At 33.5% G+C, this 15,656-nt stretch overlaps 1 protein-coding gene across 1 annotated transcript; it reads right to left on the bottom strand.

The window, feature by feature from the left end:
- Positions 1 to 909: 909 nt before the first annotated feature.
- Positions 910 to 2,673, bottom strand: LOC136201041 (phenylalanine N-monooxygenase CYP79D16-like). Its single transcript, XM_065991588.1, has 2 exons — positions 1,760 to 2,673; positions 910 to 1,568 (listed from the first exon to the last, which is right to left on the bottom strand). The coding sequence occupies exons 1-2, from the start codon at positions 2,543 to 2,545 to the stop codon at positions 936 to 938; spliced, it is 1,419 nt and encodes a 472-aa protein (XP_065847660.1). The 5' UTR covers positions 2,546 to 2,673; the 3' UTR covers positions 910 to 935.
- Between the last annotated feature and the right edge of the window lie 12,983 nt (positions 2,674 to 15,656).

Below are 15,656 nucleotides of genomic sequence, written 5' to 3'. Positions count from 1 at the left end.
TGCCAGGCTTGCCAATTTTGTCTTCTTGCGCCAGGTTTCGTCTTCTAGCGCCAAGTTTGTCTTCTTGCCAGACGCCAGGTGATCCATGCATCTCGAAAAGGTCTCTTGGTGTAATTCCGAGGCTTCTGAATTGGTGCAGACCTTTGTCGGACTTTGTCTTTTAGTAAACGGATCATTCGCGCTGACTTGACGAACACTCGTCTTGACTTAATTGACGTTGCCTTTGATCTTTATCCTTAACTGAGACTGAGTTACATTCTACTCAGCGTCTTCAGTCAGCTTCGTCTTCAAGCGTTGTTCAGAAAAAGATTTTTCTTAATGCTGAGTTGTATTCCACTCAGCTTGTGCTGTGTGATTCGTTTATGCTGACTTCATTCTGTCTTACTTTTAGTTCCTGTTCTCATTAGTTAATATACTCAACATTGAACAAACACATTAGTACAATTAAATCAAAGCACTTAAATTTAATTGTCTTAATCATGAGATTTACTTAAATAATTTTATCAAATCAAAATTATGTGGAAAGGTGTTTCAACAGAAAATCCCTGATAAAATGGTTTCATTTCCACTAATGCCTAAAAGAAAGGAATTGAGGATTACATCCTATCTTCTCTGCTAACCATGTTCAAAATATATGCTGAGACCTACTAATTACATGAAAGTGAGCTGTGCATTTTGGCAATTCTACAAATTCCACCTTTTCTTAGTCTTGGCCATGGGCAAGATTAACTTCCAGTTCGACTTTATATCTTTAAAACAGTTCCAGATTTTATTTTTTTCCAAATTAGCTTCAAATTAGTACCAAAATGCTCTCATTTTTTCCATTAGTCCACGTGAAGGTATAAAACACAAAAACAAGCATAATATCCCAAATAGTAACCAAATCATATAAATAATAAAGTGGGGATTTTACTGCTAAAATAGACACTTATCAATTAATAATGGTAAAGATATAGTGGTAAAGGAGGAAGTGCTAATACAACCAAAGGCTTAGATAGTGCAAGACTATCGGTAGACTCAGTGAGATCAAGGCTTGTTTGGTTAGAAGGTGTTGTCCAGCTAAATCCTTGTAGAAGCCTAGCAAACAACATCACAGTCATTGACGTTCCCATTTCTATTCCCGGACATCTACGTTTTCCGGTGCTGAAGGAGATAAAACGTAAATTAGGCTCCGATAAGGTAACTTGACTACATCCCTCATTCTTCAAATGTCGCTCAGGCTTGAACTTTTCGGGTTCATCCCAGACTTTAGAGTTCCGCCCGAGGCCCATACGACTGAGAAGAACGTGGCTGCCTTTAGGAATGAAGTAGTTACCAACTATTGTATCGGTCATGGCAACATGAGGAAGATTGAATGGAGTTACAGGGTGGAGACGAAAAGCTTCTCTTACGCATGCCTTGATATAATTTAATTGTGGGAAATCAGATTCTTCAACCAATCTCTCTTTTCCAACAACTCTATCTAATTCTTCTACGGCTTTTGCTTGAATTTCAGGCTGGTTTATCATCTCCGCTAGTGCCCATTCTATCGCATTTGAAGGATTGTCGACTACGGCTAACATTATTTCCTGGAATTAATAAAAAATTCGATTTATCATCGAAAATTTTCATCACTAAATATATCACGATCGTCGCTAATTATACTCTATTTTGTAATGGATTTGGCATCCTAGACGCAATATGTGATGGAATTATCCGTCACTTATTTGTTTCTGGATCCGTCACTAAATATAACGAAAGAAGAAACATAGATACTTACACTTATTTGAGCTTGAATTTCTTCCTTGGATAGCAAAGGGTCACCATTAGGATCTTTTAGTGTAATAAACACATCAAGCAAGTCCTCCACTTCTTTGTTTTCCCTAATCTTCCATTGTCGAAACCTTTCTTCAATTAAAGGATTTTGATATTTCTTCATAATCTTGTTAGCTTCCTTCATAATTTTCCCATGGCAATCCAAGTCAAGCCCTTCCAAGCAAGGCAAATAATCCGACACCGAAAACGCATATATATGAGCGAGCATAGCGAAAACCGCATCAACATGTTCTTCATCCTCAAAACTAGGTCCTCCATCATTCTTTCCTTCCGGAAAAGATCTCCTATTGAACAATATATTCCGAATCAAATTCGCACAATAATGTTGCGAGACAAATCGGATGTTTACCAAGCCACCGTGGTCACATTTCGAGCATTGGTTGTACACATAACCAACAAGATGATTAGCTTCTTCGAGCCTTTTCGCGTAGAATAACTTTTGTTTCGACGGAGAAAGCATTTCCGATACAAGAATTTGCTTCATTTTCTTCCATTGCTCTGCATCCGGAGCGAGTACTGCTGTCAAGTACCCGCTAGACGCGATTTGAGACGACATTACTAAAGGTCTGGTTGCAAAAATAGAATCTTGTTGTTTTAAGAATTGGCAGCTGATGATTGGACAAGTAACGGTTATTACATGCACATTTCCTAGACGGATACAAGCGATTTCGGTGTTTAATTCGTTCATAAGATTGTGAATCCATCGAAAGACGGGCTTGTTTATAAGCATTGCAGGCAAGCAGCCAACAATAGGCCATGGTTTTGGACCTGGAGGTAATGGAAGTTTGGTGGATTTTCTATCTCGGAACTTCAGGAATTTGAGAAAGAAAAGAATAATAAATGATGATAAGAAGATGAATGGTATCAAAAGCTGAAACATGCTTTGCTATTGCAAATTATAATCACAAATGCAAGTTCATCATATATATATATTTATATATATCGATTTTATCACATAAACCTTAAATGACCATGTAGTATTTGTTTTATAAGTCTAGATCTAACGGTTAATAACCAAATTTACGTGGTTACTAAAGTATATGTGAATGAGTTTAGCTTTGCTAAAAACAAAAACCTCAAATTAAAATTAGGGTTACGGCTTCAAAACTGAAAAATTTAAAAACTTTCGTGATATTCTAATCAACTTTAATTCTTCAAAATTTTAATTTTGAGATCATTTAAGTGTAGAATAATAGTAGACAATATTTGAAATTGTTTTTGGCACAATAACAACGAGAAACACACTCCATCCTCTTAATTTTTTTTTCTCGAGGTCTAACTTAATAGACAAAACTCTTCTGTTTTTTAATGAAGGAAAACATGATACGACAGAGTACAACTATCTGTAGAAAGAAAAAGAAAATTACAAATAAAAAGGTAACTATCAAATTTATTATAGTATATCAATTAAAAACTTATTCAATAAAAACAAAAGAATACAAAGTAAAAATGAATTTATCTAAAAAAACCCTAAACAAAGGAGGAGATTAGTATAATAAAGTGAAGCCATTACCATGTAAAAAGGGTTTCACCATAAAACAACTAAAACGTTATCTTTTTTTTTTTTTTTTGTGGTATAAAACATAGTACTTTCTCACATGTTCTATCTCTGTATTAGCATTATCACTTCTTGAGTAATAAAATAGAAAAGACAAGTTTCGTAGGATGTCAATGTCATATCATGGAAAGAATATAAAGTACTAATTGATATTTTTATATAAATATATGTTGGCGATATTTTCGAAATATCTCAATTTTCAATCTTGATACACGAGGTGCAGGATTAAAAATGGTAAAAATAATACAGACGTGCTAGAGAAGCTAATTCTCAAAGGGTAAAATGGTAATTAAATAAAATAAATAAATAAAGTGTGCCTAAATTACTTGAATTCTAAACGAAAGCGATTAACGACTGTTACAAGGAATGAAAATAAAAACAACGGTCTTGGACAAAGAAAAAAACAATTTTTTTAAGATAAGTACAAAAAATAAAAGCAATAAAACGATACAAAGATATAAATTTTTTAATTTTTTTTTTATATTTTTATTGATTTTGTAGATATTCTTCATTCCTTCATAGCCCACTCTGAGTATAACTGGTTCTCTGAAGATGTTAGTGGGAATTTATTGGCTAACATGGAGCATGGTGACATATTCTTTGCTATCATCTGTCACCAAATTTGGAAGTGGAGGAACGAGGAGATTTTTGCTGATAAAACTGTCTTTATCCCCGACTTACTTGATTTCTTCTCGAAAAAACTCTCTATTATTACTGAGAGCTTCAAAGGGGATACCCTTGCCAGGTCTACCCAGAAAAGAGAGGTCCACCTCGTTGGTTGGAGCAGGCCAGGAGAAGGGGTGGTGAAACTGAATACGGATGGCTCATGCCTTAGCAATGACAAGTTTGCTGCCGGAGGAGTTCTTCGTGATGCGGGTGGCGCCTGGCTGTCTGGGTTTACCCAGAACCTGGGGATGGGTTCTTCCTTTTCGACGGAACTGTGGGGTATTCTTTCGGGTATCAAGCTTGCCATTAGCCTGGGTATAAAGAGGTTATCTGTGGAGTCTGATAACATGGAGGCAATCAACAGGATTTCCGATAACCAGGCTATTTGTCTTAACAGCCAAAATCTTATCAAAGCTATTTTAAGGCTTCGCCCTTCCTTTGAGCTCTTAGAGTTCAGCCACATTTACAGGGAACATAACCGGGTTGCGGATCGCTTGGCGGCAGCTGGGCATGAGGGGATGTTAGGTGTCTCTACCCTTTCTGATCCTCCCATCTTTCTTTCATCTCTTCTTTTAGAGGATAGAATTGGGGTTAGCCTTCCGAGGCTGATCCCGGGTTAGTTCTCTTTGTTTGTTCGTTTTCTTTTCCTGTTCCTACCAAAAAAATAAAATAAGTATAAAGCATGAAATTTACAACTTAAAAACAATAACTTCAAAACTAGAAATATAAATAAGTCATAAAAACAATAGGTACAGAGTTAAATAAGATTAACTAATCTCTTTGATGTTGTTGGGATGCGTGAAAATGAGTCCTGGAACTTCAGAAACTCGTCTCGGGGGCTGTTATGTTGTCCGGGTAATTCTGGGTGAATTTGAAGCATTTCAAGTCACCAGCAATTCTGGGACTAAAATGATGATTTTGTGAGACTTTCAGAGCTCGATTTCGGAAGCTGTAGAGGTCCGAAACTGGAATTTCAGAAAAACATCGAGTAAGAGAGTCAGAATAAATTATTGAAAATGAATCTGACAGAATAATTGTTTGATGGTTGAAAAAACCAAAAGCTTGATTCTTGATAACATCCGCCGTAAAACATGAAGGATTAAAGCTTAGAATATTCCCACAAAGGAGGACCTGAAGGGAGAAAACACAAGATAAGACCCGCCTCCCTGGCATATAGGGCGTACGGTTGGAAATACGACGTCGTACCATGAGTTTATCCTGAGATCCACCTAGAAGGATACAGCTGGAAATACGGTGTTGTATCATAGATCCATTCCGAGATTCGCCTAAAGGAAGAATATGGGATCCGCCCCACATGACGGTCCGCCCTTATGGAAAACTAAGCAGGCATACAGCGAAACTCATTATCATTAAGTTAGCACTAATGATACCTTAAAGACAATAACAACTCGGAGGTTAAAGGTCAGAGTTGAGCTGCATTAAAGGTCTCTAAACCACTATCAAGGAGAAACCTCCGACATTGATGATAGTAATAACTCCATTAATACTTAACCCCTCAAGTATAACTAAAGTAACATCAAAACCCACATTCAAGGACAATAAAGGGGATTAATGCGATTGTTACAGAATTGCATATAAATACCCCAGCTTCCTGGTATCAAAGGTACACTGACACACTATTCTCAACCCTACTTTTTCATTACAGTTTATTCTCTTGAGAAGTTTACTGACTTAGGCATCGGAGTGTCCCCGGCCGATCCCAACGGCGCCTCATAGGGAAGGGTTCCGATCAAGAATCTTTTCACAAGATATCAATTATGTTTCGTGGAGAGTACTTTAAGGGCGAGTTGAAGGCTGTAGGAGGTCATTTTTTACAAAATAAAAATTGGAAATTGATTGAGTAAACTAAGAGAATTTCGGATTTTAAGTTTCTGAAAATTGAAACTTTATTGAAGAACTAATTCTGCAAATTGAGAGCTTGTTTAAACTAATTAGATGCTAAAGAATGATTTCTAAGAACCTAAGGACCGATAAAGTAGCCGAATTTGGCAAGGGATTTGATAGATAAAGTTAGTATGTATTGGCGATATTTTCGAAATATCCTAATTTTCAACCTTGATACACGAGTGTGGGGATTAAAAATGGTAAAAACAATACAGGCGCGCCCGATAAGTTAATTCTCAAAGGGTAAAATGGTAGTTGAATAAAATAAATAAATAAAATGCGTATAAATTACTTGAATTCTAAACGAAAAGCGATTGACGACTGTTACAAGGACGAAAAATAAAAATAACGGTCTTGGGCCCCGACGTTACTTGACAGGTCGGTCAAAATTTCAAGATAAGTACCAAAAATAAATAGCAATAAAATGACACAAAGATATACATTTTTTAATTTTCTTTCATATTTTTATTGATTTTGTAGATATTTTTTAACGTTTTTGTATTACAAATAAGTATTAAGCATGAAAATTATAACTTAAAAAACAATAACTTTAAAATTAGAAATATAAATAAGTCATTAAAAACAATATGTACAGGGTTAAAGAAAATTAACCAATTTCTTTGATGTTGTTGGTATGCGTGAAAATGAGGATTGAAGCTTCGAAAACTCATCTCGGGGGCTGTTGCGTTGTTCGGATAATTCTGGGTGAATTTGGAGCAATTTGGAGAGTTCAGGGACTTGACCAATAATTTACCATTCAAGTCAGCAACAATTCTGGGACACAAATGATGATCTTATGGGATTTTCGGGCTCAATTTCGGAGGCTGTAGAGGTCGGATCGGAGCGAAACGAAGACTGATGTTTAAAGTTTGTGTGCAAAGTAATGGCATGGAACTGGAATTTCAGAAAAATACAGAGTAACAGTGTCAGAATAAATTATTGAAAATGGATCTCACAGAATAGTTGTTTGATGGTTGAAAAACCAAAAGCTTGATTCTGTTTCGTGGAGGATACTTCAAGGGTGATTTTGGAGGCTGTAAGAGGTTGTTTTTCACGAAATAAAAATTGAGAGTTCCGGGTCTGATGTAACTAAAGAGATTAAATTTGATTTGGGATGAAATGATATACTAAGAATAGGTGTGTAAACTAAGAATGACTAAAAAATTGGGTTTCGGTGATCTGTGTTTCACAAAAAATGCTTAAAGTTTTGAGGAAGATGACAATGGTGAAATTTGTTCTAGACTAAGAGAGTTTGAATTGAGAATTGAGTAATGATCTTACTGACTTAACTAAGAAATTGCAAAAAACGATTTGAGAATTGATTGAGTAAAGTAAGAGAATTTGAGATTTGAAGTTTCTGAAAATTGAAAGCTTTGTTGAAGAACTTGAAATTGAAGAACTAATTCTGCAAATTGAGAACTTGTTTAAACTAATTAGATGCTAAAGAATGATTTCTAAGAACCCAATGATTGATAAAGTGGCTGAATTTGGTAAGTGATTTGATAGATAAATTGATTTGTTGTGTGTTTGATTGAGTTGAGTGAGGAGTTGAGAAGGAAGGAATTGAGCTCTATTTATATATTTTTGAGCAACAAATGTCCTGTAAATGGTCATTAAAATTCTCATCCATGATTTTCATTACCTTCCCATCAGTTAAGGAAAGAACATGTGTGAGTTAAGAGCTAGAAAAGTGGAGTTGAGACCATGAAACACGTTCTTGAAAGCTGTAGAAAAGTTCAACCCGTTTTTCAGCACTAGTGATTTTTGAAAAATTCCACCCGCTTCATTACTGCTCCATTTTGCTTCGTTTTTTACATTCCAGAAAGCTAATATCCCGAAATTTCTAAGACAAATACCGGCCGTCCAATATTTCACTGTTTTGGGGTCCATTTTCTTCGTCGAAGTTGTTGAAAAAATGATTCAAATTTACCCCTGATTTTTATTATTTTTGTTTTCTGTTTTAATAATAATCTTTGATATTATTTCTTATTTTTATCATATTTTTATTTTGTTGCAAAATGAATTTAATTTAAATAAATTAACTATAGAGTAAAATTACAATCTATCCTAAAAACATGAAAATTAAATTACCCCCAACAGTATGAAAAGTGAGAAATTGATTTTTTTTTATGCAAAAGACGTAATAAAAATGAATTCAAAAGCGTTATGAAAATAAAGAGCCCATTAAAAGTAAATAATAATGGTAACATAATTATATAATTATTTAAAAAATAAATAAATTTTTTTAAAATAAAATGAGATTTGTGAGATTTAAATTTCAAGACCTCTTATTTGAAAGCATACATCTTTCTTCAAAAATAAAAAATAAAAATAGCATACATTTTAAACCAATTCAACCACTCTAAAATACTGAAATAAAACTACATACAGTAAATATAAACCAATAATAGAGAAAGGCTACAAGAAGCAGAACTATCGCTATTCAAGGGTGGAGCTGATGGCTGGTGGAGCTCTGCCCCTGAATATAATTCACCCGTAAGGAAAATAGATCGAATACAAATTAAATAGGTAACTAGGCTTCAGGTCTAGTTAGTGGCTATAAATAGATAGCCACACCAAAACCTAAGCACAAAAATGGAGGATTCTCCTCCCCCGCGCCTCCCTCTTTTCCGTTTTCTTACCGATGCTCTTAGTTCGTGGATCTATCGAATCCTTTCCCGACTAACCTTAGGGACTAGGGTGGCTTCCGATGTTTTTTTCCTGCATTTTTTTCATACCCCTATTTGCAATTTTATTGATTTTTTGATGTACTTTATGCAATTTTTGGATAGATAAAATATTTATTTTTTTATTTTTATTCTAAAATCATTTTAAATTAACAAAAATGTTTTTTATTTGTCCAGAAATTATGAAGAATTTTATAAAAATTCTAGAATATCAGAAATATTTTTTGGGAGATTTTATATGGATCGAAAATGTGGTTTTAATTATATATGTTAGTTATTTGTATTTGTAAAATTAACTATGCAGGTAGTATAAATTACCCAAATTAGCCCGCTTTTCACATTAGTTGGTTAAGTTTGTAAGACTTATTAAGGAAAATTGACCGTTTCAAATTGAATAGAAGGAATGAGTGTAATTTTGGTGAAACTTGAATTGATTAAAATGTGTTTTGATTAATATTCGTTTATAGTTTGGTTTTAGTTCGTTTTTCCTTAATTTAATTTTTGTTCTATTTACAATTTAGTTAAAGCAAGCGGTAAGATTAGTTTGCTATACATCTTTTGTTTTCAAGTTTAGTTCACTCAATTAAAGTTTTTCTTGATCTTTACTCTTTTCCGCCTTTTTTAATTTTGAATTATAAACCCAATTTGCTGAACATGAGTTCGACTTCAGTCCATCCCACATTGCCTTCGTGTTTTAGCTCGAACATGAGCTAAACCACTTTATAGGATGGCGGTGAACCATGTTTCGCAAGTATGGATCGTTAAATAGGTGTTTACGTTGTGTTGTAGGAAGAGTAACAAGAGAATTAGCTAAAGATATTTGTTTCCCTCTATCTAAAAAACCTAACAAAGTAATTGACAGAGAAGTTGAATTGTAAAACCTAATCAAGTAAACAATTCAACTAAGCAATTTAGTTAATCTTATTTCCTAATTGGATAGCGTGGCTTCACGGTCTAGGTTACAACTTAGCTTTGGTTTTCATAGTAACTAAATGCCTTCAAACATACTTAGGGATTTTTCCTAACCAAGCATCAACCTAAGGGTGTTTGAAGTATATTTAGTAGTTCTTGGTCAGAGTTACTAATTTCTTAAATAAAACCACTGTCTCGAGTTACCTTCGGTACGCACAACGTACATCTATTGATCCATAGGAGTTAGTATGGGGATCCTAAATCCTAGTCTTACATTCATTCATTTAAACAAGTTAATTGTTTAGTTGTTTTGCTAGTTTTTATTAATTCATTAGTTTATAAACAACTCATCACTTAATTAATACCTTAGATAATATAGGATTCGAAGCTGTGGATATATGCTAATATCCAAATATATGGTCACCATCTCAACTGCTATCTAAAATTCAATTATTGCTCAAAGATAGCTTTATAACCAAGATAGGGATTCTTAAAAAAATGGATAATTCCAAAAAATAACATTTACCGGAAAGGAAACAGCGCTACCGATTCGCTCCCTCGGTTCGGAGTCACAGCTAGCGGGATCCTGTGGTGGCACACTATCCCTCGCTTTTGCCAACAATTTGTTCCTAGTGATTTGTGTAATTTTGCTTATTATCGTTTTTCTTAATTTCCTTCTCCTATAAACGTTTTCATTTATTTATATATCTTGGGGGTCGGATTGAGAATCAGGGATGCCAACCTAGTTGGGATGTATGATACTCAACCTTGCAGACCAAAAAGAACTTCGGAATTCTAACAGCATCCAGCTGGCATGATAGCTTCCAAAATATTGATAAATGTGTTTTCTTTAAATAGAAACTTTCATTAATTATCACAACAGGTTAACATCATTGATAGCAATAACTCGGACAAAATTTGGAGCAAAATTCTAGTCACACGGAATAGAAAAAAGAAAAGAATTTTTTTTTTCTAAATAATGGGCAATACTGTTAACCATACGCTAAAGTAAGATGAAACCCAAACAAATTTTCTTTGTTTTAACAAGAAAAATAATGCTATTTTGAAAGGAATTATGGGAGTATTCCTTTCTTGGCTAACCTATCTATCACAATCACCAAACATAGGTATCTATTACTTTTAATGAGAGGTAAATTACACTCATGACTACTGAACTGTATCTATTTTCATGTTATAGTCGCTGAAATTTAATTCTTTACGGTATGGTCATTAAACCTTATATTTTTACCTCTATCAAGCCACTGATAAATAAATTATAGAGACAATTCTCAATGATGATATCTCAAAGAACATATAGGATTCCATAAAGCAGACGTTCAAGGGTTCCATGAGGGTAAAAAGGGCTTAATTCTAGACATCGAAGACATAATTCAAAGTACTCAAAATGAAGGAAGGAGAGATTGTTAATAGTTATTTTGGGAAAAATCTCTCCATTATTAAACGCATGAAAGCGTGTGGAGAGATAGTGCAAGAGCGAGAAATTATAGGGAAGATTCTGAGATCCCTAGTGCCGAAATTTAATTATCTAGTTTGTTCTATTAAAGAGTCAAACAATATTCTTACAGTAGATGAACTTCAAAGCTGTCTACTTCGATCTTTGTTCATGAAAGCCTCTACCAAATGCTATCGATGTCACAATCTTGGTCACTTTCCCACTTTGGGAAAACAATCGAATTATGGAGAACTAGATGAAAATGAGATGTTGTTAATGATGACTTATGTTGATGAAGTTGGAGCACAAAGAGAAGAGGTCACGTTAGTGCCAAAAATATCCAAATTATTATAATTTGATATTAGATTATATAACATCTTAAATTAGTCTATTTTGTTTTATGATGTTTCTCTACCGTTACCATGATTGTCAAATCGATATTTGACTCGTGTATCAAAATCCTCATTTTTGCAAACCATGACTCGTGAATTGGGCTGAATTGTAAGATTTAGTACAAATTCATAATACTATAAAAAAAAATTATGTGTTAAGAAACTTGAAAGCAATGAATCAATATGTAAATTTTTGTTTTTTTCTAATTGCCAGAGTTACTTATTTTAGTTTTTACTACTTTCTTTTCACACCCTAGATGTCAAGGGGATTGAATATGGTTTGATGATAATGGAAATTTTTGATGGGGAAGGATTGGATTGGAAGCATCAATTATGCTCAGAATATGTTTATGTTACTTCAGCAGTAGTGCTTACATGGACCTTGAATGATCAAATGAATTTGGTCATTTACCATTTCAAGGTTTAGATTTAATAAGTCTGATGAATCTAACGGTGAATGATCAAATTCATTTTGATCATTCAGGGTCCAGGTGAGCACTAGTGTATGCCACTAATCTGGGAAGATATAATCATTTTTAACTTGACAATTTTTAAGATTTTCTACAAATATATAAGAAAATACAATATTTTCAAGTATTTTTTATTTTTAACATATACAAATATGATTGAGGTTTTACTGGCATTGAGTGATTTGTGTCACATTATTGTTATTGCTACTGTTTGAATTGAAAATTGGAAAATGTGTTTTTAGGTTTTCTATACAAGGTAGTGATTTTGAGATAGAGTTATAGTATCATTTGTCATTCATTAATTGCGATGAAAATTTGCATAGAATGGAATAGATAATTTTTTTATTCAACTTTTAAAATTTTGGAGAGAATTTCTTTTAAAATTTTAATTCTTACTATAAATTGTTCAAATATTTAATATATTTTATTTAAAAAAATATATAAAAAACAGAAAAATGGAAAACAAGAAAGACGAAAAAAACACGAAAAACAGAAAAAATATTAAAAATGAAAAAACAATAAAAACATGAAGAACAAAAAAATTGTAAAAACACGAAAAAAGGTAGAAAATAATAAAACACACAAAATGTAAAAACGCAAAAAAAAAACATTAGAAACACCAAAAAAAACATGAAATAAAAGTGGAAAAGAGTGAAAACGTGAAAAACATATAAACGGGTTAACACAAAAAAACACGCAAAATATGAAAAGAACACAAAAAATGTGCAAACAGTAAAACACATAAAAAAAAACTAAAGATATGGAAAGCTGTGAAAACGTAAAACAACAACAACAACAATAAAGTCTTAGTCCCGAAATGATTCGGGGTCGGCTAACATGAACCATCATATAAAACCGTGAAATCAAGTTGTGTCAGCGGCACAAATTCTATCCCTCCACTCTTTTCTATCCACTACCATATTTTCCTCAATCCCCAATAAACTCATATCACTCTCGATCACCCTCCTCCAAGTTTGCTTAGGTATTCCCCTACCCCTCACCGCTGCATCCCTTTGTCACTCTTCAGTCCTCCAAGCTGTGAAAACGTAAAAATAGGAAAAAATGTAGAAAAAAACCCATGAAAACAAGAAAATATAAAAAACACATAAAAAACCTGAAAAGATGTGGAAAACACGAAAATGTAAAAAAAGTTAAAAACATTAAAAAATATGAAAAATAGAAAAACGTGAAAAACGTGAAAAAACGCAAAAAACGTGAAAACATAAAAAGTGAAAATCACAAAAATTTAAAAAATATTAAAAATAGAAAAACATGAAAAAATTGGAAAAACACGAAAATGTGAAACAAACTGAAAAACGTGAAAAAAGCGAAAAACGTGAAAAACCGAAAAACACGAAAACGTGAAAAAAATTAAAAACACAAAAATGTGAAAAAAAAAATGTTAAAAACACGAAAATGTAAAAAATACGTTTATAACGTTTTTTCATATTTTCGTATTTTTCAAGTTTTCTTGTTTTTCGCATTTGTTCATATTTTCGCATTTTTCTCATTTTCTCATTTTTTCATGTTATTCATGCTATTGTGTTTCCACATTTCGGTTTTTTCCTTTTTTTTTCGAGTTTTTGTATTTTTGTATTTTGTTACTTTTTTGTGTTATTCACGTTTTTTTCATGTTTTTCGTATTTTATCATGTTTTCTTGTTTTGTTTGCATTTTTTCCATTTTCATGTTTATCGCGTTTTTCACATATTGTCACGTTTGTGTGTTTTAGCATTTTTCAAGTTTTCACGTTTTCGTAGTTTTTGTATTTTTTACGTTTTTGTGTTTTTTGTATTTTTCACGTTTTTGTATATGTCGTGTTTTGTCACTTTTTCGCGTTATTCCTGTTTTGTGTTTTTTTCGCGTATTTGCCTTTTTGCTTTTTTGCGTTTTCGTGTTTTTCGCATTTGTTCATGTTTTCATGGTTTCCGTGTTTTTTTGCATATTCTCGTGTTTTGTAATGTTTTCACGTTTTTTGTGCTCCATATTTTTACATTTGTTGACGATATTTTTGAAATATCCAATTTTCAACCTTGATACGCGAGTGTGGGGATTAAAAATGGTAAAAATAATGCAGATGTGCCAGAGAAACTTTGAAAGGGTAAAATGGTAATTGAATAAAATAAATAAAATGCACCTAAATGACTTGAATTCTAAACGAAAAGCGATTGAGACCGTTATAAGCACTGAAAATAAAAATAATGGTCTTCGGCCCCTATGGTGCTACTTGACAGGTCGGTCGGAAAACTATTCTTTAAGATGAGTATATAAAAGCAATAAAAACAACACAAAGATATAATTTTTTAATTTTCTTTTATATTTTTTTTATTGATTTCATAATTTTTTCAATGTTTTTGGATTACAAATATGAGCATAAAGCATGAAAATTACAACTTGAAATAAAAAATTTAAAAGCTAGAAATATAGACAAGTCATAAAAAAATGTACGGGATTAAATGAAATTAACCGATCTTATTGACATGGTTGGGATGCATGAAAATGAGGCTTGAAACTTCAGAAACTTGTCTCGGGGGTTGTTGCATTGTCCGGGTAATTCTGGGCGAATTTGGAGCAGTTCAGAGAGTTCAAGGACTTGAACAGCAATTTGATATTTAAGTTAGCAGCAATTCTAGGATAGAAATGATGATTATGTGGGACTTTCGGGCTCGATTTCGGAGGTTGTAGAAGGCAGGTTTGAGCGAAACGAAAGCTAATATTTATATTTCGTGTGTAAGAGATATAGATTCCAAGGGGAGTAAATTGATTTTTCGTATATTAACACAACGATACAGAGCTGTTTATATTGAATACAAGGAAGAGTCCATCTAATATTTGTTGGTCCCTTATAACGTAACAAGTTAGTTCCAAGGGGGGGATAGGAACTATTAAAATTTTGGTACGTTAAGGCTGACTTCTTTTTCTTTTAAAAGAGTTTACACAGCGCGCTGAGTGAACTTAAGACACTAGCTTAGTCAACCGGTGACTAAGTCAGCTTCTTTCCTTGAGTCAGGAGATAGCACTTGAGTCTATTCCTGAACTCAGATACTCAATGCACACAACTCAGCGTGACCTCAGTTTTTAAGCAAGCAATATATATATCAAAGGAGTTTAAGGTTAGAAAGATGTTACTCAGCAGATTTATCCAGGTTCGGCCTCTATGCCTACGTCCTGTCCCCGGAACACGTTCCGAGCTTTCGAATTCTCTACTGAGCTCTTTAAAGGTAGAGCACTAAACCTTTTACAACTAGAAGCTGAGTATAACAAGAGTACCTTCCTCTATACCTCTACTCACTTCTATTCTACCGCTGAGTACTATAACCAAGTACTCAGCCTCTCCTTTCTATACTTCTAGAAATGATGATGAGATGGTCCTAAACAACAATTGCTAAGCCACTTTAGATGATTGGAAATCACTCTAGACTTTTACACAGAATATGGAAATTAGTGTAAGGTATTTGCTTTACTTTTCTCACAGATTCTTCGAGTATGAATTTGGTCAGCGTGATTGCTAGTTGAAGATCTGCATCGAATAAAGCAACTGGATGGCCTTTATATAGTGACACTTGAGGCACCTGGTCATTTCGAATTTTGAAATAACCGTTGGAGGGAAACGACTTCCTGTCGTTGTCACTCTATGCGTGCTCAGCGTCGTTGGCCAATAGAATTCTTGCATCTTCTGTCTTCGTCAGTCTTCGGCAGAATGTTTCGCCATTTATGGAAAAGTCCACGAGACAGCTTTCTGCGCCTTCTGAACTTTACCCAAAGTAGAAATACTTTATCTAGAAGTTGAACATTTCCT

This window comes from Euphorbia lathyris, chromosome 7, assembly GCF_963576675.1.
Source record: "Euphorbia lathyris chromosome 7, ddEupLath1.1, whole genome shotgun sequence".
Classification (NCBI taxonomy): Eukaryota; Viridiplantae; Streptophyta; class Magnoliopsida; order Malpighiales; family Euphorbiaceae; genus Euphorbia; species Euphorbia lathyris.
Note: the sequence above shows the minus strand (reverse complement) of the source record. Positions and strands in the feature narration are given on the sequence as shown.

Coding starts and splice junctions, on each gene's coding strand:
- LOC136201041 (XM_065991588.1), bottom strand. CDS start 2,545: ATGCTTATAAACAAGCCCGTCTTTCGATGGATTCACAATCTTATGAAC. Junction 1,569..1,759: donor AAATTCAAGCTCAAATAAGT/GTAAGTATCTAT, acceptor TATTAATTCCAG/GAAATAATGTTAGCCGTAGT.